This window comes from Rhyacophila brunnea, unplaced genomic scaffold, assembly GCF_057557595.1.
Source record: "Rhyacophila brunnea isolate RB1 unplaced genomic scaffold, BYU_Rbru_1.0 scaffold_10, whole genome shotgun sequence".
Lineage (NCBI taxonomy): Eukaryota > Metazoa > Arthropoda > Insecta > Trichoptera > Rhyacophilidae > Rhyacophila > Rhyacophila brunnea.
Genome location: NW_028232752.1, coordinates 8,907,878 through 8,935,682, shown reverse-complemented (window position 1 = coordinate 8,935,682; position 27,805 = coordinate 8,907,878). Strand labels below are relative to the sequence as shown.

At 33.7% G+C, this 27,805-nt stretch overlaps 2 protein-coding genes across 2 annotated transcripts in view; one reads left to right on the top strand and one right to left on the bottom strand.

Annotated features, from left to right (window-relative positions):
- The window catches only part of uif (sushi, von Willebrand factor type A, EGF and pentraxin domain-containing protein uif), a 199,700-nt gene extending 188,882 nt beyond the window's left edge, over nucleotides 1–10,818 (top strand). The window contains exons 31-39 of the mRNA XM_085950385.1: nucleotides 1,656–1,846; nucleotides 2,690–2,863; nucleotides 3,721–3,897; nucleotides 4,041–4,202; nucleotides 6,792–6,916; nucleotides 7,057–7,207; nucleotides 7,555–7,753; nucleotides 9,027–9,352; nucleotides 10,641–10,818. Of these exons, the coding sequence (XP_085806511.1) occupies nucleotides 1,656–1,846; nucleotides 2,690–2,863; nucleotides 3,721–3,897; nucleotides 4,041–4,202; nucleotides 6,792–6,916; nucleotides 7,057–7,207; nucleotides 7,555–7,753; nucleotides 9,027–9,352; nucleotides 10,641–10,672 (1,537 nt within the window). The 3' untranslated portion in view covers nucleotides 10,673–10,818. The remainder of the gene's footprint in view (nucleotides 1–1,655; nucleotides 1,847–2,689; nucleotides 2,864–3,720; nucleotides 3,898–4,040; nucleotides 4,203–6,791; nucleotides 6,917–7,056; nucleotides 7,208–7,554; nucleotides 7,754–9,026; nucleotides 9,353–10,640) is intronic.
- Nucleotides 10,819–12,327: 1,509 nt separating this feature from the next.
- Nucleotides 12,328–26,769, bottom strand: LOC147078863 (phosphoserine aminotransferase). The gene is made up of 8 exons (XM_085950575.1): nucleotides 26,643–26,769; nucleotides 21,282–21,412; nucleotides 18,935–19,050; nucleotides 17,630–17,791; nucleotides 17,141–17,235; nucleotides 16,466–16,635; nucleotides 15,071–15,337; nucleotides 12,328–12,549 (listed from the first exon to the last, which is right to left on the bottom strand). The coding sequence occupies exons 1-8, from the start codon at nucleotides 26,691–26,693 to the stop codon at nucleotides 12,447–12,449; spliced, it is 1,095 nt and encodes a 364-aa protein (XP_085806701.1). The 5' UTR covers nucleotides 26,694–26,769; the 3' UTR covers nucleotides 12,328–12,446.
- Nucleotides 26,770–27,805: the final 1,036 nt, after the last annotated feature.

Below are 27,805 nucleotides of genomic sequence, written 5' to 3'. Positions count from 1 at the left end.
AAAAACCTGACATTAGTGTTTCGAAATTATTGTGTTAAAAATTAAAATCTAAGATTTTTTTCTAAGAAGGGTGCTGGAGAATTAATGCAAATCATTTTTTTGCCGTGTTTTTATTTGTCTTAGCCCAAAGGTATAGTTTATTGGCTTTCAATTTCAATGTTTAAAATCATTCTGATAATTTTCATTTTTGGGGGGTGCCAGGGCCCCTTGGCCCCCCCCCTGGGTGCGCCACTGGGTGTATCCATGTTTCATCTACAGTCACAAAGCGACGAAAAAATTTATCCGGATTGCGTTGCATGAGCGACAACAGGGCTTTAGAGGCCACCACCCTATTGCGTTTATTGTCGACTGTGAGCAAACGCGGCACCCATCTTGCAGAAATTTTTTTCATGCCCAATTTGTCATGTAAAATAGAAATGACGCTACCTTTTGAGATCCCTGTAACCTCAATTATCTCACTCAACTTTAATCTTTGGTCACTTAACACCATATCGTGGATTTTATTGATCATTTCTGGTGTAGTCACCTCTACAGGACGTCCTGAGCGTGGTTCATCCTTTGTTGATGTACGACCACGTTTAAATTCATTTAACCAGTTATAAATAGTTGCAAGTGAAGGAGCAGATATGCCGTGAACTAAATCCAACTCATTTTTTATTTCCTTTGATGTTAACCCTTTTATATTAAAATGTTTAATAACAGCTCTAAACTCAATTTTCTCCATTTTCCATTTTTCCATTTTCCACAAGCAAATTTTTTTTTTAAATGTACGAGAAACACACAACAACCCGACCAATCTGATTGAAACTTCGCAGCATACTGAATCGGTAGTGCCGCTGCATGAAAACAAACCGCTTACAGTACTAGTCGCGCCACCTGTCAGCTTTTCTAAGGACTTATTGACCCACCCTCGTAGTTTAATCAAAAACAAGTTTATCAACAAGGTCAATTTATCTTATGATCATAAAGGTGTCCTAGCAAAAATATTTTTTTTAAACAGTCACCCATGATGGCTTACGCGTCAGCTTATAATGCCGTGGGTCCCAGGTTCGAATCCCGGAAAATACTCATAATATTTTTCAATTTGTGTTTGGAGTCAGAGTATGGACCAAATAGATTAAGCAAGTGGCTAACATCCATTTCTCGTAAAAACAAAAATCTGTTAATACAAACCTCCACTCTGTGGAGGCCCATGTAAACCTATTAGGATTTGGCATGGTCAACAAAAGAAAAGAATAATAATAAGTATGCTATTATAGATATACCAACATAAATCGTCCGGTGTTCAAATTTAGAACTAAGCTCATCACAGTATAAAAAGTATTGAATGATATGTCAATTGTTAGCATATTGTGGCGCCCTCACTCAGCGGACAACTTAATATACTGGTGGATCTATAGTAATTTATAGATTTAATAAGAATTTACGTATCTTTTGAAAAAAATGGGATAATTTTATTATCAAAAAATCCTTTAATATTGCATGTCACATTATGTACTACTCGTATCACTGCATGAAGTTATTTTTATAATATATGCACAATAATTATAATTTGAATCAGATACCTACATAAACCATAATTTAAAAAATATATACCTAACTGACTTTTGTCCAAAATGTTGCAAAACTGCAAATCTTGACTATTTTCTGTACAGTGATCCAGTCGTTCACTCTGGAACAAACGAACGATCGAATGTGCAACGCTTGTTGGAGAAACTCATCTTGGAAGAAGACCAATTCGATGTGAGAGACATTCTTCCCAACACCGTCCCCGACCCGGCATCTTTGGAGCTGGTCTCTGACTACGCCTGCCCCATGGGACAAGTCGTCATGGCTCCAGATTGCGGTAAGCATAAATAATGAATATCTGCCAATTAATCATTACATGTAGTAACTTCGACAATATTCGAGGAATTATGTATTAAAATGATTCATACGCTTAGGTAACCAAAGTTTTGTAAATTAAATAGGCAGGTATGCTATTGTACATTCTGTAAATGAGGTTTTCTTTTCAAATGAACCGTATTGTTATGAATGTTTATTAGTCTTTTAATGGGTACAAGTCATTCTTACATTCTTGCATTATTACATTCTTAAATCTTGTGAATTATTCGTTGAATAAAAAAATAATTATTTAAAAATTATTAGCATGTTCAAGTAAGTTACAATAAAAAATCTTGTAGTGATCCGTGACGTGACTTTGATTTAAAATACAAACGCCGATCGCCAATAGTAGCTCAATTTGGAAAGTGCTTCAGTGAGTATTAAAAGCCATTAGTTAAAATTTCTCGCAAATGAGTATGACTCCTTTAGCATAGTGGTCTATGTGCGTGGGCGCGATACCCGAGAGATGCAGGTTCGATTCCTGCGGGGGTGTCTTACTTTTTTTAAAAAGATTTTTTCTGTTCGTTATAATATATTTTCCAAGTGTTCAAATTATTACGTTGCTATGAAAATAAGGCTGAATATGGCAGGAGTTTAGGAACAAAATGCTTATAACTTTTGATACAAAGCAGTTACATATTTGAATCTTGTTTCACATATAAATAAGTATGTATGTGGTGATGTGATAACTGCTCCTAACTAATTTTTCACTTGTATTCATTTAATCCTCTGTCTGTTAATTAATAATTATTTTTTGTAATCATCTGAGTGATGTGTTATGAATTTTGATCTTTTATTCTTACAGTTCCTTGCTCTGTTGGATCATTCTACCATTCTGAAAGCGGCAAATGCGTGATGTGCCCTCTTGGCACCTACCAATCTGAAGCAGGTCAACTGCAGTGTTCTTCCTGCCCCGATATTGCTGGACAACCCGGAGTCACTAACGCACCTGGTGCAAGAAGTGCTTCCGATTGCAAAGGTAACTATAAACCTCCGTTAATGTAATGTAATTATTCTTTTTATGTAAAATCCATTTTTTCTGTGAGCAAGAGATCGATAGGGCTAATAAGTATAGTTATTGTTTACATTGTTTCTCAAACATTAGTATGTTTCGATTACCCCACACGTATCATCTGTAAAATCTTGTAAACATTATATTGACTCTATGGTTATAGTCATAACCTCAACTCTGGAGATCTATAAACTCTGCATTATAGTAAAAAATGGTGATAATATAGCTTTTTTTTTTACTGTTTAATGTCTCATCAAATGAGTGCCCTTGTGCAACTTAAATAATATGATCTTTCCAGCGTTCGAAATTTTACGTTAGTTAGTTAGTTACGAAAAGTTTACGAACCGGAGTGCTCAACAATTTTCTGAAGATATTTACATAGTTATCAAATTTTATGTGTATTTTATTAAAACAAGTGTGTTAGATTTTCAATTATATGGCATATCTACCTAAGTCGGTCAACATATTTTTTCTACAAGACGGAGCGATAATTTTACCGATTTCACGAACCGGAACGGCGCTTCTGTACACTCCAGTCCATTTCGAGTCCTGGATCTTTCAAACATGCAAAGAAAAAATAGATTTAATGAATAATGTGTACCTATTCTAAATATTTTACGATAATGTTTACCTGTTGATTAATACTTTGGAATAAATAAATTTGAATCATTATTTATTATGTACATTCGTATGGTAAAATTTTAAATAATATATTGTGGTCTGCATTGCATATTGTTCTGAAAGATAAAATGAATTCATCCAAGAGGTCAATTTAATTCAGTGATCAATTTTCTTAATAACGAAATATCTGCTTTTGTTTATAGAACGTTGCCCAGCCGGTAAATACTACGACGCAGAAGCTGGACTATGTAGACCGTGCGGCCATGGCTCATTCCAATCTCAGGAAGGAGCCTTCTCCTGCATGCCCTGCCCACGAGGACAGACCACACGCAACCAAGAGGCCGTCTCCGAGCAAGAGTGCCGAGACGAGTGCCCGCCTGGTAAGCCCAAGTTTTATATCAATCATTTTATTGCCATATCTTTCCTTTAAAATATTCATATCTTTCGAATTCAGGTAAAGCTTGAAATACTTAATTTATTATAATTATATTAAATTAAATTACTGACAAAATTATACTTCCAGGCATGCAATTGGGCAACATTGGAGAGTGCGAGGCGTGTCCCAGAGGAACACTCCGAGCTCCTGGAGCCCGTGCGTTATGCTCACCGTGTCCCTCAGGAACCACCACCGCCACCCGCGGCGCTTCTAGTCCTGACCAGTGCACTCTGCCTGTCTGTAAACCAGGTATGTGTACCTGAATACTAATATCACAGATATGTAGTTTTATGTAATTTATGTAATATGTGTAGTGTTACAATATACTACATAATTTACAGCAAGATTTGAAGTTAAATTGAAACACTTTAAAACTACCTACATAATATATGACATTATTTGTTTCCTAAGTTCAAAATATTTGGATGCAGATTATTTTTGAAAATAATTGTATAAACTGCATAGGGGAAGAGCTACAATTATTCGCCAGTTAAGGATTTTTTCAACTTTGTTAATTTTTTGTGGACTGATATCATTAGGAAGGTGAAATAAAAAAATATTATTTGTTAAATTGTTTATTTGTTTATAATAATCAATTATCAGAACATTTAAAAAAAAATATTTTACATCATAAAAAAAATAATCAAAAAAAAAGGCAGAAATCTACAATTATTGGCCACTTTTTTCAATTATTGGCTACCAAAAAATGCAATTATTGGCCACCCCAAAATTGCTGTAATAACATTATGTAAACAAAAATGAAAAAAACAGTTTATGTGATATTATGATCACACTTCATTATTAAGTGTTCAATCAAGTACTTAATGCAACTTTATCGTCATTTTATTAGACATACGTAACATATTACTTAAAAATACAAAGAACACATTCACATTGAGTTACAGTGAGATAGGCATATTTAATTAAATACGTGGAGCTTGTTGGAAATTGATTTCAAAAATTCAAAAGAAATCTTATACCTCCCTAATAGAAGTTAACAAACATCTAGCATAAAGGATAAATGAGAATCATTGAAGTTTTCTCACAGTAGGAACAGCATACAAAACTTTTCAGTAGAGGATTTTTGCGGAAGGAATTTTAGTGTGCTTCTTGGTATTTCAAATCTTCTTGTTACTGAACGCAAAGACTCTTCACTATGGTCTTTCATATACTCTTTAGCTTCTTTTATTCTTCAGTTCTTGACTATATTTCATTCGTTTATTTTGATGCATTTTTATTCTGGAACAATCAAGAAAAAAGTTTCTATTATCGGCCATCAAAACTACAATTATGGGCCAGGTGGCCAACATTTATCTACGAATGTCGGAGAAATATAATAAAAACAAAGATGATTAATAATACTGTTAAAACACTATTCAACTAATAAAAATAAATGTAATACTTTACTAATTAGTCACATATTCTATTATTAGCAAGGCCGGCCGATAAAGGAAAATCGACATATTTTGGAATCAGTTATTGGCCACCATCATAATACACCTACCCACCTATTTTTTTCCAAAATATATGTCTAATGATGTATACATAAATCAAATGCATATATACTTGTCAATTGGATTAGCATTTTGTATGATATTAAATGTTTAACATACCTTTTAACAGAAGTCATGTCCTTGTACAATTTACAACAAATCACAGTTATTTCACGGTTTCGCTCGAACTGTCAGATACAAATGCGATTATATGCAAAAAGTATAATGCAAAAAGTAACAATTATCTGTTTTACCAACGGAGAAACAATTGACGAGATTTTTTAATAACTTAACAGATGGCAATGTTGATTTAATATCTTAAAAAACTAGATTTTATCTGCAAGTGGCCAATAATTGAAGCTGGCCCATAATAGTAGCTCTTACCCTAATATAATTCTACAGCCAGTTCATTGACTGTTAAATTAGAAATTCACTGATAAAATTCTAGGTAAATTAAATGTATTTTAACAGTATAAGCCACCAGCGGCGGCTGGTCTAACATCATACAAGTGCACTGCACTGCTTGCATTGCTATGAAACATCGTTCAACATCATATTTTTTCTTCATAGGTTTTTAATATTATCGCTCACTTATTGTAATGCAAACCATAAACCAATGTGCCCATATTGCCAATAGGCGATAATATGCACCGTATACGTCATCCTCACTGAAATCATTTGCGCCCCGGCAATATATTTAGTTTACTTAAAATGAACCCAAAGCTTAGTATGAACTAAAGCCATTATAAAAACAACTTAAACCGTGCTAATCATTTTCGCCATGCGTAAGCTCCAGAATATCGAACGCCGACCGGGTAAAATGACATTATATTGGTCTGAGTAGAGAGCAATTACAGATTTGAATTATGGTTTGTTATTATAGACGTTGCAGCTTACTGTTCACGGTCAAATTATCTTTAGTATCATATTTAGCAACCTCGTATGTAAAATGCCTGTAAAACTAAAAACAATAGAATTCATTATTTTCTGAATTTAAAATCGGTAGGAAATACAATGTCGGTAAGATATTTTGATTTATGTGTACCCCAATTTAAATCAGTGAAGATAAAAGTAATTTTGCTACCTACCGCATTTCTGGAAAATTAATATTTCATTATCCTGTGTGATGACTAAACGTGAAATGATGTCGGTTATTTATAATCATATATATTCATAATCGGAACTCTACTATATATATTTAAAAACAGAACAGCATTTAACATTTCTAAGTGATTTCATTGCTTTTATATCAAAGATTAACTTTATTATTCTATAAATACTGAATAACTTTTTCTAGTATTTTAGACAAAACGCTTTGAATACAATTTCTTTTCTATTATTCCAGGTTCATATCTGAATGGTACATTGAACAGTTGCGTAGCTTGCAAAAAGGGAACATATCAATCAGAATCGCAGCAGACCAGCTGTATGCCTTGTCCGCCAAACACCAGCACCAAGGGACCGTCATCTGTGAGTATCCACTCAACTCAATACATCAACTAAATCTTGATCACTAATGTTTGCAAAAAAAACTAACATGTGATGCTTTAGAAATGTGTTTTGTTGAAATTTTAAGTGGGTACTCATGCGAACATTTGTTATCGTTTTAGGTTTCACAATCGGATTGTACAAACCCTTGCGAAGCGGAAAGCCCGGATATGCACTGTGATGCTAACGCATATTGCTTACTGTTAACTGAGACTGGAGAATTCAGATGTCAATGCAAACCAGGATTCAATGGCACCGGAAAAGAGTGTACAGGTAATTGATACAAAATTTTCACTTTAACGTATTGAGGTAAATGATTAATCGGTTATATGCCTTCAGCGAGTATTCTCACTCTATGAGGCCGTGATCGACAGATGGCACATAAAAATTTCGCGACTTTAAACTCAAATTACTAGACACTGTCGATTGATTTGCGTAATCTAAAAAATTAAACACACAGACATCTCAGTTTGAATAATAAGTGAGAAGAGAGAAGTGGAATCAGCTTGGAGAGGCCTTCATCCAGCAGTGAATAGATTCAGGCTGATGATGATGATGAATGTTAACTTGTCGATTTACTCTGCGGGATAAATAAAATTGAATGATTTTTTTTTCTCAAGACGTTTGCCTCGGCTACTGCGAGAATGACGGCCAGTGCTTGAAGGATCTCCGCGGCCAGCCGACCTGCCGATGCATCGGAAGCTTCACAGGAAGACACTGCACTGAGAAGTCAGAGTTTGCATACATCGCCGGAGGAATTGCGGGAGGAGTCATACTCATCATTCTCATTGTCCTGCTCGTCTGGATGATCTGCGTCAGGTGAGATATTGCTGTTTATTAAATTTATATGTTGTGATTTTTGGATAATAGGCGTCATTGCATGTGAAAAAACCCAAAATAAAATTTGCGACTAAAACTCTAGTCTTAAAACTACAAAAGGAGTCGCCTAGTCTTTGCATGATACTAAATGCCTGCTGTATTAATTAGATTTGCCCAAAAATCAAATGATTTTAATTTAAGAAACAATTCACTTATGGTTTCAATTTAATAATCACATTCACGGACACGTGAGATGTGATATGACAGGACGTCATTTGACGTCCTGTACTGTGGAACGGAATACGACACGACGTTTATAGAAGTCGTATTTTGGATTAAAACAATATGTTCCCTGCTACTTGCGTCACGGTGCAAACATATTTCCATTAAAAAGTGTCGTATCTTAAGACGATACATCAGTGAAACGGCAAATAATTTTCAACTATAGGCGCGACGAAATTTTGGACTCGCTGGCATTCGGGGTGTCAATACGTCAATTTGTTTCGTGATGGCGACGGGGGTATTAATTCTTAAATCGTGTAAAGATGACTAAAAACGTTACCCATTTACATGAAAAAGAAAACACGTCAATGAATATATTATTATTGTTACTAATAGAACAATAAGCAGAACATTAAATGGACGCATGTTGGATTTATATGACACATTATATTTCGTTTGGCATGCGTCATTTGCACCCGCGACCCGCAATCCGCGCATCGCCTAGCCACGATCTTTTTAGACCATGCCTCAACTGAGGTAGCCTTAAGACTTAACTCATTTCTATATATTATCTAAATCGAAAATTTTATAAATTTACATTTTAATGTGTCATATCAATAACATGTGTCCGCGAATGTGTTAAATACTTTTCGATATAACGGAAAAAGTCCTTTTAAAATCTGAACATTTTGAAGGATTGTTTTCTTGGTGGATTAATGATTAATTCATTTATTGTTTCATGATAATATAGTGAAATGACACGCATAATATTAAGATATCACCTTTTTTTATACATATTTTATATTAAACAATTAATTTTTAGAGAACTAAGTAGTCATAGATATAATAATTTTGTAAATTTTGATGTTTCAATGTTCTGTTTAATTAAGATATATATTGGCAATGTTATTATTAAATATTGTAATATATGTAAGCAATTTTTAATAAGGTAAAATCTTGACTCATAACATTATTGGATACTCATAGTTGGAATGTCACTAAAAACATTAAAAATAATATCAACTATAACCGCTTTGTAACGTAATTGTAGGGCTAACCGAAAGAAGGAACCAAAGAAGGCTATCACACCGGCCATCGACCAGAACGGGTCGCAAGTGAACTTCTATTACGGAGCGCACACGCCTTACGCCGAATCCATCGCGCCCTCCCACCACTCAACCTACGCCCACTACTACGACGACGAGGAAGACGGCTGGGAGATGCCCAACTTCTACAACGAGACTTACATGAAAGAGAGTCTGCACAACGGGGCCAACGGCAAGATGAACAGCCTCGCCCGGTCTAATGCCAGCATATACGGCACCAAGGAAGACCTCTACGACAGATTAAAGAGGCACGCTTATCCCGGAAAGAAAGGTAGCGTATGATGGCTAATATTTTATGTCTCACAAATTACATAATGATAACATGGTGAGGAGTACCTACTTATTGACTGGTGGCATTTTTTACCATTCACATTTTCTATAAAAGCGGTAAAACTACATTAATATTTCCTCAATTTATGCGAAATAATTAAAATCTGTTAATTTAAATTATTAATCTAGAAATAAATCACATAATTTCACAAGCCCAGATCTACATACATGTGCTCGTAAACAAATAAACATAAAAACTATTTGCAAAGATATATTGTGATCTGGCCAAACTACATTTGATTTGGTAGTAAGTGTTTGTGTTCAGTTTCCAACAAATGTTTCCTTAGACATTTCGTCGCTGTAGGATTGGTTTCCCGAATAGACCAAATGTTCAGGAGACGAAAAACAAATTTCATACATGGAGATATTTAAATTGTTATTTTTACAGCATATGAATGATGTATTCATTACCATTACAAAGTAATTTAAAGAAAGGGACGGTTCTCGTCCAAAAAAAGTTCTGCATTAAAAGGTCGATTTCGACAAAAACGGATATTCGACAAACCAATCCTATAGCGACGATTTATCAGCAATATTTGGCTTAAAACATTTGTTATACCTAAATTAGAATATGCATTTTTATTATGTGATGGTAAAATTAAATTTTAAATTAAATTCAAACTAGAAATTTTGATCATGCAAATTTAGTAATAATTAATGTCATTAAGCTAGTTAGTTAAGGCCAGGATCTTTGGCAGGCCCCCCTACCTATCGCTAACGTTAAAGGCAGTGTGATGCTCTTACAGTAGCGTTTTCCAAATTGTGTTTGAAATAAAATTAAACGTATTCAGTGTATTTTTAGCGATTTTTTTGTATTTTTTAATACATCCATTTGAACTGTGGAGTTGTCGAGTATCGACACATAATAATTGAAAATTGCATTGCACAACCACATATTTTGGAATGTTAATATTCATGAAGTAAAATAGCGCAAGCACAAGTGACTTTTTTATACTATTTGAGCAAATTTGGGATGTGTTTATCTCACTTATCTGGTCGACCCATGCTGGGCCCTAGGCTAGAGCCCTGTCAGACTCCCCCCCGTGCATTATGTATGATAATTAATAGGTGATTAGACAACATTTAAGTGGCTACTATTATTTTTTAAATGCGCAATAAATTAATTATTATAATTCTCTGAAAATACTTATTTACTACTGGTGTTTTTTTATCCATTGTTTGGTTACATAAATGATTTTTAATTTTATCTTTGTTTTGATTTATTTCAGATAAAAGCGACAGTGAAAGTGAAGGTCAGTGAAACAACAAAATGAAGTGAAGTGAACAAACAATCGACAAAGAATTTAATTATGATAAGAGTTATTATCGTCATCATGTCCCGGAGCCTTCACTGAAGTGCTCCTAACAGTACTCCAATTCAATCTATATTATTTATTTAATAATTATCTGTGAAAGTACATATTCTCACGTATTGAATAGAGAAATGTAGAGTTTCAATTTAGTACTGACTCCAGTATTTGGATGTGTATGTTGCCATCTGTTAACTCGGAGACAATATTCACTTTTAATTATTATTTTATGAGTCATTTCGTGACCTCGTGTTGTCAAAGGCATCTTTATGATTATTTGCCGTGGAGATATTAAATAAATAAATTTGACACGAGACGGTCGAATGTCTGTCGGAGAATAGATTGATATTTTGATTTGGTCTTGTTGTCGATCGATTAATAAACAATGCTCAAGAAGATGACAATTTGTTAACGGGCACTGCCATAAAAGAATACTTAGATCAAATTAGAAACACCTTTGTAAGCAAAGTGCGGTGTTTTGGCAACATTGCTCGGGTGAACGTTTATTTGTTCAGGTGTAGAATACTTTTCCATCTTTTTCCAGCCGAATATTAAAAAAATTAACCGCATGTCTGAACGTGCGAATCTGTATTCTACATGTGAACTTGGAATGTTTGTTAGCAAACCTCGCCAAAGCACCGTATGACTAAGATATATAATATTATAGTTGTTATTCGAGTAGTTTTATAAATTTATATTTTATATAACTAACCAATTATTACATTAGAGTAAGTCAATATTTTTAATTAATTATTATTATATATAATTTTTTTTTAACAACAAAATCGTCAAATCGAACAACGAATTGTGCACCATGTAAATAACCCTTTTTTTTGTTATTTATGAAAAGATTATAAAATTATTATTGTAACTATCCATTTTTTTTTTTTTTATTTCAAATGTGTATATTTACAATACTGATGAAATGCTCACCAATATATATTTAGAATTATTTGTACATATATTATAATTCAATTAATATCACATTTTATGTGATTAAAATAAGTAATTTTAAATCCATAAAAATCAATTATTATTTTTTTTTTTTGAAGTAAATTAATTAAGTATTACAAATCAATAATAAATTCAATAATCGATAATCTTTTTTTTTTAGTAATGAAGTCATATTTTAATGTTATTTCTTTATTTTTCACTCTTTTAATTACTACACATTATTAATTATAAATTAATATTCATGTTGCCTTATATTTAAATACTTTTCATCAGTCTTTATTTTTTTGTATAGGTAATAAATTTAAATAATTGAATTTGCATAGGATCTTATGGGACGAATTAGTATTATAAATTATATAACTCCCTGCATAATATTATTTAATTATTACTACTGAACAAATTTTTACTCAAATTTAACATTTAGCAGATGTTAATTATTGTTACTGATAAATTAATTATTTCTTCAGTCATATTCTACTTAAAAAAAAATAATTATTTCATCGATTTATGGTTATTTTTTTAATTGAATGTTATATTAATAGTATGTACATGTGTTTGTGTATACTGAATATTACAGTTCATAACGTAATATAATGAAAGATGCTTACATGTGTTGTTAAAATGTGTGTATGGAAAATAAAATGAACTGATATATTTTTCAATAGTTGTTATTTATTTAATTAAAAAAATCCCTTCAACAGTATTGGTCGACAATATTAATTTGATTTATAGTCAGACAAAGAAGTTTATAATTAAATATGTGTCAATAGATCACGCGTGGTTTTCTTGAAACTCTTTCATGTATTTCAATATCAGCTCAACATTTGCCAAAGATATAGCGTTATACAATGAAACTCGAATGCCTCCCACAGATCTGAAAGAGAAAAAATATCATTGCTTAACACTTTTCATTGATATAATGCAGTGTTTGACTATAGGGGTACATAGTGAATGGGACAACTGGGCGCCATACTGAATGAAATAGACGTTCTTATAAAAATAAAAGAACTTTCTTCTCGTTTGAAGCATATGCATAATTAAATCATTATTTTACGTGTGCATATTTAAATTCTCACCAAGTATTAATTAATAATATATTAATTTAAATATAGATAATAATATTAAATACATATTTTAAAAGCACCTATAATTCACGAACTACTATTTATTTTCGAATTTCATTCGATTGCGTGGCACCCAGTTGTCTTTATGCCCTAGACCCGGTACGTAACCTTAACCAATCGTAATATTCTAGAAGGCATTTTAGAATGCTTTTATGTGGTAGATTTGGTAGCAGAGCAAAATAATAAGTTGGCGTATTAGAACTAAAACATGACAGCTCGTTTATACCATCTTTATTTTTATTTTTCAATACCAATGACATGTGTTTGATATATTTGTAATTGTTCATTTAAATATTTGCACACCTGCTGAATACATGAATTTGTGTAATACGTGAGTAATCTCGATTAAATTCTAGATTGATAAGCCATTTCGACTACTTAATCTGCAAGCCAGCTAACTCCATTTGGACAAATTGTTCAGGAAAGAGAAAAAACTTAATAATCCAACTATCGAGCGGAATTTAACACTTCAAAAATACACTTGAACATTATTTTTTTTTTTAAATAAGCTGCACTATGAATTAATACACTATTTAAGCGTCCCTTTTATATATAAAAAACGGAGTTGTTCCATTTACGATATTGGAAATTTGGCACCTGCAGTTGGCTGTTTTGTGTGAAGAACGCTAACGCATTTATTTATAGGTTTAGAAGTTTGAAATTTTGTGTGAGCATAGGAAACATGCTTTATAACATAATCTCATTTTTGGTCAAAAGTGCAGTTAGTTGATTTGCACATTAAGCAGTCAATTTGACGATTCTTCTCTTCACCAATAGTTTCTCATTTTCACTCTTCACTCCTACATATCATCTTATTGTGCCATTTTCATTTAAAATCATACGAATTACATTACATCAGCATGTTTGATCCCATGAGGATCATATCGTCGGTCCCTATTAAAAAAGTCGGATCTGCAAAATGCTATTTTTCAGTATGAGCAATCAAAGATGTTTCATCAAATATTCTTTGTGACCTATTGCTTGCCATAATGAATAAAAATAGGGGTTATAGAAACTTTTCTAAACGTTTATAAAAACATCCGTCTGTCCGGTGAACATAGCAGCAACTGTCAGATCCGACACATCTTGCTCACCCACGCCCAGCCAACAATGTCGGTTGGTAAGAACCGACATTGTTATTCGGACACTTTCGGTAGATCCGTCATTTTTAACTTGAATATCTCGAAATTTTTCAAAACTGTGATTGTGGTATAAATGTTTAAAGTGTTTAAATAACTTTTACGTAATAATCTGAAAATGACAAAATTTCAGATCTGACTTTTTTAATAGGGACCGATGATATGGGCCTCCACAGAGTGGAGGTTGTACTTACGAATTGTTTCTGCAAGAAATAGATGTAAGCCACTTGCCCATCATATTAGATCCATACTCTGGGTACTAACACATATTGACAAACAACATGTGAATTTTCCAGGCCAGAATTTGAGCCCGGAATCTGGGCTTGCAAATTTTGACTAATGCAAGAAAATAATTACAAGATAAAAAGAACTTTTTAAATACAACGTTTTTAAATTTTATGTTGAATCATAATATAAACTTGACTTGACTAGCTTAATACTTTGGACGCTGAAGACGCACCTGGCGCGCAATGACCAGGCGGCCGATCGATGTAATGAACGTGCATTTTAAAGGTGGTAATTAAAAAGTCATTATCTAGTCAGCAGCGAATGAGTTATTAAACAATCAAAAAAATTTGTACTTGATAGAAATAATACTGAAACGTCATTTTGACATTCATATTGATTTCCATATTAACGCACGTATGTATTAATAATTTAGTTGCTAAGACCCCAGACCCCTAGCAACCAATAATAGTGGATTGGATTACGGATTTCTTCCGAAATAACTTTTCATACAAAACAGAATTAACTGAAAATGAATTCAATTCTACTTAAAGATGGCTAAAAGTATTAAAAAAATGCATTGGCATCGTGTTCTGATATATTCTAAGAGTTTCAAATGTCTAGCTAGTCAGGAAGTTAGTTAAAAATCGATTGCGAGATTTGTACCGGATAAACAACCACCGGACAAATAAGAATAGAACCTAATAAAAACGTTGTAAAATAGTGAAATGTGCTACAAAAATATAACCGAAATGTGTTCTTCAGTATCATTTTCATAATATATTTTGTCTTCATTCAGTAGAGAAGGCTTTTTTGGACGTCTGTGGTAGATATCGATAACCTACTTGTAACAGAACAAATTACTCGTTTTGAATTTTATGAAATAATATATATGTTGACTATTTACCTATGTCCCTTTAACTGTAACATTCCAAGCTGTGATGCCCCTTTGACAAAACTCTCTTCGAGTTGTGAGTTCCCATCCTCTCCGCCAATTCTGAATGGTACGTTCATTCGACTCCTTACACTCTTCTCAACGGGGCACACGTAGAATCCGTTAGACTTGTCGATCAAATCGTAAAGCAGCGTGGACTTCTTGATGGCAAGTTTTTCCATTCCTTCCACGCCGCCATTTTTTTTAATCCACTTGAACACTTCTCCAGTTACGTATATCCTTAAAAGTAAACAATATATTATTATATTTATTCTTATTATTACAGAGATGGCAATTGGATGCTAAAAAGTATCTTCAGGTGACTTCCCATTGGTGTCAAAAACATAAAGTTTTGAACTTATCGCGAGTGGATAACTACAAGGTTCTAAGTGTTTGTCCTTGGAGAAACAAAAGTAACAATGAGGCAGCTTAGAATACTACTTCTTTGTTGGATTTGTTTTTTCAAGGACGAACACTTAGAACCTTGTAGTATTAGACTCACGTTATGTGTGGTATCAGTGCTCGTGTGAATGCGTGTCAAATATATACACTTAATGTTAGGGAAATCAAAAATCTATGTGGATAGATAGCATGGAAAACTGCATGTTGGGCATAATGTGGAAAGATCACAATAGTAACCAATGAATGAAGAGACAGACAAAAGTATGTCATGTGATATTAGTCGCCAAGCTAGTTGCAAACCGTTGGGAAAATGCAGTATCAAACAATCATACACAATGTGCACTTAACAACCTCAGTGGGTCTATTCTATACACACGGCGACTATCAACCGCTAAAGTGATAAAGTGATAGTATTTATTACATATTTGTATTGAGGTGTTATAATTGTTACAATAAGTTAGCCGTCTAAACAGTCAACTGTCTATCTCACTCTAAATTATATCACATACAAGAGAGGTGCTGTTAAAATATAGCACTTATTGCAACAATTACAATCAACTTATTGTAATTGTTACAATAACTGCTAATACTTTGATACAAACCTACCCTAGTTAGCGGTCGATAAGTATAGAATCCATCGGGCTGCTTTATTAGGTATTTAGGTAGGTATTGGTAGCCTCTTCAGCTGTGATGCTTAACGAAGCGTGAACGTCAGACGTCAGTCTACAGCATTTTTTTCACATGTTTAATTGCAAAAAAATTAATAATATAGTTTCAAAAGCAAGTTGAAAAGAAAGTATTCCGAATTTGTCCCAGCAAGAAAATAATGAAAAAAAATATCAATAACTTTAAACAAAAATGAAGATTTAAGAAACCATATTATTTCATCATGAAACTGACGGCAGTCGATTTATGGTCGCCGCAGAGGGTTTCGTAAGTAGTTTGACTATAATTAAATTAACTTACGTGAAACACGGAGGGGTATTGTAGATGGAATTTTCCTTAGCAATGGCAGAAAAATCAAGAATTGAAGGCGTGGTCGGCATTGCATGGCCTATCAGATCTTCTCTAATAATTACAAGAGTAACTCCTGCCGGACCAATGTTCTTTTGGGCTCCTGCATAAATAACGGCAAACTGTAAAACAAGAAAAGTTTTTATAATTTTTAACTGTCAAACTTAACATTACAATGCAGTGCAATCAATCTGGATTGAAAGACTATGCGGGCGAGGTTATCTGCACCGTATTAACGACAATAAACCGTCACATAAAATAATCTCAATTAAGTAATCCAAGAAAAAATGGCAGACCAAAAACATGCTGACAAGATATAGAGATACCGATGATTGACATATACTTAGGGTACTGAATTAGAATATGGCTATTTTGGATAGCAATAGGTGACGAGAGTTATTGAAGGAAACCAGAACCCACCTCAGATCGTCGTGCTCGTGATAATAATGATCACATCACAGAGACCCATGTCATGGATTCAAATACACATGTTAATTAAGATACACCACATGAAATTTTTGACCAAACTGGAATTTGAATACAAGAAATTTTGTACATTATTTGGTTTTACGATAATAGAAGAATTCTTTATTTTTTTAATGTCAAATATCAATAAAAATACTTTACCTTTGAAATATCTAATTTTCTTGTCATGATGTTCGAGGACATGTCTGCGATCAATGGTACACCTTTTGTATCCGGAATAAATGGAAATTCCACACCTATATTGGAAAAAAGATTAATAAGAAAAATTTAATTACATAATATATATCCGATCAATGACTATACAAAATTCTGAGAGACCGATACTGTCAGACGGGACTGAGACACGGACCATGCGCTTTACTGGTTGTCAGGAATTGATAGTACTTGAGCGCATGATATTCAGAAAGATCTTTAGGACAATTTTTTAAAATGGAGTATGCCGGCGCAGGTTTGATGCTGCTGAGTGGGTAACATAAAAAGCATGAACAATCAGCAGCAAAGCGCTTAACATCGACTAAACCAGAAGAACACACTACTCCATTGGCTAAACAGAGTAGAAAAGAACCTCCGAATTCTCTGCATGTTCAACTGGCATTCTATTGCAAGGAGTGGAGTTAGTGGAGAGCATACCATGAACCGTCTCATTGAAGCAAATATGAACGTATGACGCTTTAGGATCGAGTTTCCACGTGTCTTCTGAGGGAATACTTTGGTATTTGCTCATTTTTGGAATCACCATGTTCACTTTGCCATATTTCTCAGCTTCTTTTGCTGCTTTTGACGACCAAGTCCCTGAAACAATACCAAATTATAATGATATTCAAAATTAATATTTCTAAGTGTAAAATTACCAAATAATATAGACTATGAATATAGCAGGAGTCCTATATACTATTTCTATTATCACATTTGAACACATTTACTGAAAGAATGAATCATAGTTAAGTTGGTAAAGAGTACAGATATTAACATCGTTATTTTGGCATTTCTGATTCCTTAACTGAAACAATGGATGCAATGATTTTACAGGATTTTTCAACTAAATAACTCAGGCCAACATCAATGAACATGTAGCTAACAAATAGCTCAATCACATTGTACAGGAATGTCTTGTCTTAATTATCATCATCATCATCAACATCACTACAACCGAATGTAGATCTTGGCTGCCTACAAGAAACATTTCCATTCCCCTCAGTCTGCCGGAAGCTCTTTCAAGCCTAACGGATGCTGTATCATTCACTGTACAATCATTGCAGTCTAGATATTCCGGCCAGGTGCACGCACAAGGGTGGGTCTTCAGATCCGAACCCCCCCAGGAATGGAAAAAAAATATTTCTTCATCTTTGTCATGACTTCATGGCCTGGATGATTTGGCTGTCGAACAGCCTTCTCAGTCTCATACAATGGTTGTTTCAATATTCCAATGCGACACGTCTAAAAAACAAGACAGCAGCGCGATGACACAAACGGACACTGACGATCTTAAGAATTAAGTCACGCGTATTCGATAGACACTTGTAGATGAAACAGTTTGCAATAGCTTGTAGGTCCACATCCTTAGATATACCTGCAGGCTAGGTGTTTACCGGTAGACTCGAAGTGCGTAGTGTTTTGGTGTGAGGAATGTACCCGGAAAAGTGTGGTATTCCACGATTGAATCAAGAAGAAGCTGCAAGTGGTAGGCGGGGTAAATGTATAAATAAGTGACACTTGTTAACCCCGTCTCCTCCTGCTGTCTTAAAAAATCAATAAAATAGTATTATGGATATTTTTCAAAATGGACCCCCCACAAAACCTTTTTCTTTGTGCATGCTTGATTCAGGCCCTCCTTTTCCTTTCTGGTCTATTGAAGAGGAGGCCCTTTAGTAGCTGGATAATTTCCATACTTAAGACACATTTCATCTAAATAATCTATAAAAATATTTTTCTCACCTGTAACAACATAATCGGCAACACCTGTCTTAGAAATTAAATTTAACGGTATGGCTGCAAATATTCCCGTTGCCCCGCCTTGCATAAACAGTATTTTATAATTTTCTGGAATGTTCCTAAAAAATAAATTAAACAAATTTTAGTATGTACCATCATATTATCGTGGGGTTACTGCCAAAAGTTGGTAAGTCTCGAAATCATGTTATGGAGCAATTACAATTTGAAAGTTCGACATGTCCTCCAAAATCAGGTAGGTATAATGCTGATTACGTTGTGCTTTATGTGCATGTTCTATATATCGGATGGCCTTGAATTTTTTTTCTAGCATACATATTTATATATAGACACAATCCATTGTTAACTCTACATACCTAAATTATCGACTTATCAACTTTTGGCAGCAACCCACAATATACTGGAGGTATTTGGTTTTATTAAAATAAAACATGATGCATCAGAGATTCATATAATTAAATATTTAATTTTGATGATTTATGAAACATTGAGGGTTTTACTGTGAGGTGTAATGTAAATGAACAGAAAATATATGCAAAAACAACCCTTTTTAAAAAAAATTGTCATTTCAGTTATGACTCATAAATCATTAGTAAACATAACGTCACTGTTCTGGCAGAAGACACTAATTCGAAAAAATGACATATTGAGTTAGTTATACCAAAATGTTCCTTATTTCAAACTTTACCGTCTGGAAACCGTCTTAATAAATAAACAGTCTTTATTTTAAAGTCATCTTTTTTACGATTACTTAATAAACTCACATGATAGATCATTTCAAACATTCTAACAACTTCAAAGTCAAATTGCTCAAAACTAATATTCTTGTTAGTGTGTTCTGCCAGAACAGAGACGATAATATAGGAGATTATTATGTTTTGTTCACTCAATGAAAATTAATGACATAAAATCAATATACCTTCAAACAATCTACATAGGTAGGTATGTGTTTATTGATAATTTTTGTTTTAATAGCTGTATAGTGTTATCTCTGTTGACGAATTAAGTTCAAAAAGTTAACCTCCAGACTTCAAAATATACCTACAGAGTGTACCAACATAATAGAATTATTAATTTTATTGATGAATAAGCATGGCACATGCTATTGTTTTAATAAGCGTGTGTATAAGAGAAACAAATTATTAAAAGGACACTGTCTAATTTAATAATTAATTCTTGGTGAAAAGACTAATTTATATAAAATAAAACATTGTCGCTGTTCAGCTAAAGTTACTATTAACAGAAATAACAGTTTTCATTGAAATGTGTCGCTGAGTTTCAAAACCTGCTATAACATTTTTTCATTGAGAAAATCAACAAAAACTTTTTGAACTAAAAAGGTTTTTCAATGTTTCAGTAGTGTTATGGCGGGATTTGATAGACACATTGATTTTGTTTCATAAATAACAGTTAATCGTAGCGGCTTTTGAAAGAGGCGATAAAATTTTCATGTAGAGATTTTAATAACGAATCCAGCAATATATATATCTTAATTATTTCAAAAAAGTGTTATAGCGGGTTTTGAAACTCAGCGACACAAATATAATATATGCCAATGGACCAAAAATTGCCTTGATTGGCGTTGTTCTCTTTTGATAATGGCCTCTACAACGTGCACAAAACATTGAAAGAAAGAGGAAGAACACACGATGACAACCCAGAAACCTAATACAACAAACAACCATGAAAGTCTGAAACAATTTATAATCAGGACCAATTTCACCGGCTTAGTGATCCAAAAGTGAAGTGAAGGCTCACTAAGAGTGATCAAGGACAATGCAATATGAGAAATTTGAAGATAAGGGATATTAGGCTACACAAAAGGGTCAAAAAATACAATTAATTAATAAGTTTTTCACTTATATAAATCATTTTGTTTTGTAGTCACGAAGCTGAAACATGTGAAAGAAGATGCATTTCTCAATATTATTTAGTGCACCGATACCTACATAATATGCAGAGTGCTCTAAAATGTATTGTGGTCTTTTTATAATGAAAATACGTTTATCATAAATTGGTTGTAAGCTAAGTATTGATAAAAAAAATACTCAGTGGGGTTTTTATGTCCGAGTACGGTCCATTTGCAGCAAAGTGTACCTAATTTCATTATGATACAACTTTGGCTCACAAAACGAGTACGCACTGACATTTGTGTGCTCCTTCTGTGGGAGGAGTCCAATCTCTTTGATTGTGGTAGATAATAAACTAATGAAATTTTTAAATTTCATTATAGGTATCCACTTCAGATGGATTGTTTATATACCCCTGCGGACCTCAACACTGGGACACTTGCCTATGGCAGACGGTAGGTAAATAATTAAAAAAATCATACATAAGTTCTCTGGTGAGATTAATGGCTTCATCGTTTATTTTCATATACTGTGCTGAACGGTGGCTCATTTCCATCACACTTATCTTGGAATCACCATATTGGATTAATTCCTTTTGAATATTGATCAGCACCTGTAAAAACAATATAAAAACAATTCATTGTAGTTTTTTTCACCACAAATAATGTTTGTTAATACATACATTAGTGCAGACATGTCCAATTTTGGTTGATTATACTGCATGGCTTTAGCCTGGGGGCCCGGCGTGGTGGGTCGACCAAATAAATTTGTTCAACGCACATCACAAATTTGTTTTAATAGTAAAAAAGTCACTACGGCACTATGTTTTTAAACATTAGGTTGTGCGATGCAATTTTTGATTGTTTTATGTTGATGGATGTGTGTCGACAACTCGATAATAATTCAAGTAGATGTATTAAAAAATAAAAATAAATCGCTAAAAATACACTGAATTCCCTTAATTTTACCTAGAACACTATTTGGAAAACACTACTGTTGAATGTCACACTGCCTGGTCTGGGGGCCCGCTTCAGGATGTGGGGGCCATGCATGACAATGTAAAAAGCGTGTACATTCAGTTTTAATTGTTGAGAGATAGCCGTCTAATAGAATAATATTACAATATAATTAAATAATATAATTAATAATATAGGAATATAGAAGTACGTGTTTACATCTAGCGCTCGCTGCGCGACTCTGCTAGATACCGATTATTGTTTGTAAGAGGGAGACAGATTCTTCTTCCCCTCTTACGCCGCACCTGTGTGTGTGGCGTGATAGTATTTAGTTCTCATCGGTTATTTGTAACATGCGCATATAAAATGTGATCTTTCTGTATAATAATATTCATGCAGTTTAATATAAATAAAGTTAATCGTATATTAAAACTACGTTGCTTATTTACGATCCTCAAAACAATCCACCATTCCCAACAGTAATAATATAATATAAATTCATTGAGATTTTGAAGGGGAAGCATCAATCATTCCAATACTTATTTCCTTAATCTGCTTACATGAGAGTCGTTTTCAAATTAACCATGAGGAACCCCTTGTAACCTCGTATCATTCCATTCGTATATGCAGGGCCTACCGCAGGAGTGAGAGAAAGAGAAGACGTGAATTCGTGTAAAATAGAGGCTTTATGTTTCATTACCGTAGCCATGGCACCGGTTACATGTAAATTGTACATATTACATTTTACCGTAGCACAGTTTGCCGTGAGCTTTCTTATCCGAAAGAAATGACCATATATAGTATATACGGTCATCACTGATTTTGGCAAAATTCATGAATTCAAGAATGAAGACCTAACCTAACCTAACAAATAATCCAGTATATTATCGGCTATTTTCAAAATTTGTTTGCCGTGGCTTCCTGTAAACTGTCAAAAACCATGTTTTGTTTAGACATGAATTTTATGTCAGTACTATACGACCCAAAGAGGTTGTATAGTACTTGAATTATGGAGTTGTCGAAAATCGACAGACAATAATCAAAAATTGCATTGCCTAATCACATAATCTTAAATATCAGTATGCTTGAAGTGAAATAGCAGGTTTTTTTACTACTGGTGCAATTTTGTGATGTGTTTATCTCACTTAGCTTGTCGATCCGCCATGACGAGCTCCTTTTAAGCCTGGCCCCCCTAGCTTAGAGCTCTGGCAGCCTCCTTCCTTGTGGGGGCCATGACCGTCGCGTACAGTATGTTAATAGTTTGCCAGTTAATAACGGCCAGTTTTGATACAGGGTAGTAGATCACAGCCAACTTGAAGTTGGACATGCGGCCAGCGCTCGAAATAGAAAAGTTTACGAACCGGAGCGCTCGAAAATTTTCTGAGGATATTAACATGGTTATCAAATTTTATGGATATTTTATGAACATAAATGTGCTAGATTTTTTGTTATATGGCATATCTAGCTCAGACGGTCAAAATATTTTAACCACGAAACGGAACGATAGCTTTACAGATTCCACGAACCGGAACGGCGCTCCGATGCGCTCCGGTCCATTTCGACCCCTGGACATGCCTGATATTATAGTGCATTTTTTAGAATTTTTAATAATTTTATTCGAGTGAGGGTTTCTTTTAATCCATGTGGGACTCATCGGCCTACCGGGATTTCTCCAAGTTCTTCACCAGACCAATCCTCCTGGATACATCGCGAAATGTTGGTAGGTACCTACTAAAACAAAAGGTGATCAAAAGGTGAATAATTAAGTAGAACATCTAATTTCCGACGTGAGTAATATTTTTTTAATCTGCAATATTTACTATAGGCGATAGGTGTCGCTGAGTTTCAAAACCCGCTATAACACTTTTTCATTATGTTGAGAAAATCAACAAAAACTTTTTGAACTAAAAAGTTTTTTGAATGTTTCAGTAGTGTTATAGCGGAATTTGATAGACACGTTGATTTTGTTTCATAAATGACAGTTAATCGTAGCGGCTTTTGAAAGAGGCGATAAAATTTTCATGTAGAGATTTTAATAACGATCTTAATTATTTCAAAAAAGTGTTATAGCGGGTTTTGAAAAAGGACAAAGAGTCTTGTAGTTCCTAGATTGAATTCATAAAATAAACATTAAATTTTGCTTCTTGTAATAATGTGTAGGTAGGTAAAATACTTGTGATAATCGTCTAGCCTCAAACAAGCCTTTGGCTTTAAAGTAGGTATTATTGTACTGTCTACCGTTTACCTGTGATCCCACCTGACCCTGCTCGGCGGAAAAAACGCAGTGCTCAAAGTGGATCGGAAAGCAAAAATAGCGACCAAATAAAAGTGCGCATATTTACATGGGTATTGGACTATTCCATGACGTTTATTATTTTCACTTCAATCTGATTGCAGTTTTACAGAGTACTTACTTAGGCATAAAACCACCGGAATACTTTTTTTCGGAAACTAACTATTCTAGCCATTTTTTAGATGAAAAAAAACAGAAAATTTGCTTTTATAAAGTTAGGTATACATATATGTAACTGACCGAAAGAATCAGACCAAATAATAAATTGATCTTTTGAAAATGGCCGTAGGTACTTTGGGTACCTACCTGTGTATTAAGTACCTATTTAATTAGAGGTGTTTAGAATGTGCCTACCACAGAACAGATTAATAAATAAAATTCCAATAGCCCCCAATACACTACATTGACGCAGAGTTTTGAATGTGTGAGTATCCTACGATAATGAACCACACATTATGGACGTGCAATAGTGTGTGTTTCAACCTTTAAATACAGTAAATACACCAATATTGAATGAGCGTCAGTGAATAAACCGAGAGCAGTTCTCAGAACGAAGAATAAGCGTATTCTTGACACAATTTTATCTTCATTATTCGTAAACTCATGGTGGACGCGCGGTTTAAGCGTCGGCCAATAGTCGTGGGTGCCGCATTCGAGTCCTGAGTCTGGCAAGTACCTACACATATTTTCGATGTGTGTATGAGTCAGAGTATGGACCTAATGGCTTGAGCAAGTGGTTGATACAATTTCTCGTAAAAACTAAATCTGTTAATACAAACCTCCACCCTGTGGAGGCCCATATTATGATCTTAATAGGATCGGACATGGTTGAGAGAGAATTCTTCCACACTCGAGATCGGTTGCCTGTAACTCCACACCAGTTAGGTATTTCAGTTCCCATTATTTATGAGTTCCCTTGTGCCCATTTTATCGTCTGCAAAAATTGGATAATACTATGTAAATATTAATAACCAACAACTGAAATCCGAAACTCTTGAAGAGAAAAAAAATTGTAAAAAAGTGTTATCATTTTTGTATTCACAGTTCGTGAGAGTGTTGACGTACCTAGGTAAAAATATTTGAGAAGTATGTACATACGTACTTATATGGATAAATTAAATAATAGCAAATGAATTTAAAAATAGCAGATAATTGCTTTGGATTTCTTCAAATTTAAATCCAAACGGATTTTGAGCACATGCTCTCGTATTACACCGACGTGGGGGCAGTTATAATAATAATTATACTAGTTTGTTTTTTAATACTTGTTAAATAATAATAACATTATTATCATAGTAGGTACCGAATAAATAATATATATGTTACGCCGAATGTGCGAAATTGACCATTACATGAAATCGGCAAAATTTTGCCTAAATCATGAAAAATGCAAACCCGTTGCCTTATTCATGAATTAGGCAAAATATCTGCCAAGTGCGTGAATTCGGCAGTAATTTTTCTGCCTAGTTCATGCATTAGGCAAATTAGATAGTAGCGCTACGGTGGTGTTTTTTGCAACTAAACCAAATGTGTCAAATGTCATTGATTATATAAAAATATACCAATCAATAACTACAATGACGTTCATATCCATTTACTATGCCCAAAAAATCTAGAACTATAATATGATAACGGAAGAATTTCATTAGGTATTTTCGCGATTTGATTCGTGCTTGGGTATCGATCGTGCAATGGTCGATTGTTTGTTTGTGATAGTATGATTTGATAGTTTGTTGACACTTGTTAGCTAACCTCAAAATGGACATTCAGTTGAATTCAGAATTACAAAACCTTACCTAACCTAATAATAATAATATTATATTATGTACAATTATAACTAATATATATAACTAATAAAACCATCCGTATTAAATTTACTTTTTCTACTGTCATGTTGACAGTTTAAGAATTCCATACCCTGGCGAATTCACGCACTCGGCAGATAATTTACCTAATTCATGAATAAGGCAACAGGCTTGACTATTACATGAATTAGACAAAATTTTGCCCATTTCATGTAATAGTCAATTTCGCACTTTCGGCGTAACATGTACATTCATAGGATATATTATCATAATAAAATATAACATTCTTATTCAAGCACTGGATATTTTATTATTCGCGATACGTAGGCAGGTACATTAAAAAATCAGTTTCGATTTAGGTACATTTTTACTACCTACCTATTTAAACAATTCAACTTCTAATAATATTTAGTTTGTTGGTACCTATTATAACTTTATATTATAATAATCAGCACACGATTATTTAAATTAATAATCGTAGAAACGTAGGTATTGAAATTATGCGAATAAATACCTACATAATTATCATACATTGTATCTTAGGTAGATACCTAAAACTATATTAACTAACTAACTATTCTACACATTGATAAAATTTAAATTTATTATTATTTATTTAAAATTATCACTTGTTAGTTTTAATTCATAATCATTCAATAAATCACATTACGTATCTTGTTGTTTTACGAAAATTAAACTAGGTATACACACTGTAAGAGTTTGTTTGTTTTTTAGAGTAAATAAAATGGAATTAATAATGTATCTATAGAATATTTAATAATTATTTACCTCTTCTGGTAATTTCGCCGGCCCGGCACCAAAATTGACAACACTCGCCATGGTCTGAATTCGTTGTACTAAAATCAAAATGCAACCCGAAAGGCGAAAGACTTATCTCCACGACACGAACCTGTTTCTGACTAAAAAATATTTAATGATAGCTCTCTTGATGTTGCCAGACAATGTTTTTTTCGTGTGGTATGTGGCTCACTAGTGACGCGACAAGACAAGACTATTTGATTTGACAGATAAATTAATGCATGCCATGCATAACTACGATACAATAACACAATGTCATCGTCATGCAGTTCAATGACGCTGCAAAAGTGTATTAATATTTTAATTTGACTATTAATTCCATCTATGATTCATAAAACGTATTAAGACTATGAATAGGTATCTACTCGCCTTTGCCACTGACTATCAGGACTAGGATTGTAAGTTGTATCTACCGGTTCGTCAAATTTGAATTAATTCAAGACCCTAAGAATTTTATTATCTATGGTGTGTATACGGCGGAGCTACGGGATGCTGGTTTGGCCTGGAACGAAGCAAGAAGACTGGCGAGCGACAGGGATTCTTGGAGGCGGAGCGTGGTGCTCCGACTAGAGTTGGGTATTTCCCGAGAAAAACTCAATCTCGAGATTCGGGATTTCCCGAAATGATGAAATTTTGAATTCTCGAGATTCGGGATTTCCAGAAAAGAATTCTCAAGAAATCGGGAAATTTCAAAAAAACAGACAAATTTTATTTATGTAAGAAGGCAAACATAATAGAAGTAGGAAAACAAAAATAATTTAAAACATTACTTATTAAAATAGAATTTCAAAAAACACAGACTGTAAATCGCTGCGTCTGACAATCGCGTACGCTTTTGAGACACAAAATTCCCTGATGTTGCAAAAATTGCGCTCATTTTGATTCGACGTTGGCTTAATTGTGTTAAATACCCCGATCAGTCCTTAAATTTTGTGTTTTCGGTCCACTTTTACCATAATGAAAATCGTTTTTTCAATTAATATTAATTGATAATAAAGAAATCCCGAATCCCGAGAAAAGATTCTCGAGATCCGGGATTTCTCGAAATGTAAAAATTTCCATTCTCGAGATTCGAGATGGAAAATCCAGAAAATTTCTCGAGAATTCCCGTCGGGAAATTCCCGAAACCCAAC

What these genes read in the sequence shown, in the direction of transcription:
- LOC147078863 (XM_085950575.1), bottom strand. Translation starts at nt 26,693, where the DNA reads ATGGCGAGTGTTGTCAATTTTGGTGCCGGGCCGGCGAAATTACCAGAA. An exon ending in AATCTCACCAGAGAACTTAT is followed by an intron (nt 19,051 to 21,281) that starts GTATGATTTTTT and finishes TTTATTTTTTAG; the next exon opens with GAACATTCCAGAAAATTATA. An exon ending in TGCCGATTATGTTGTTACAG is followed by an intron (nt 17,792 to 18,934) that starts GTGAGAAAAATA and finishes GTATTGTTTCAG; the next exon opens with GGACTTGGTCGTCAAAAGCA.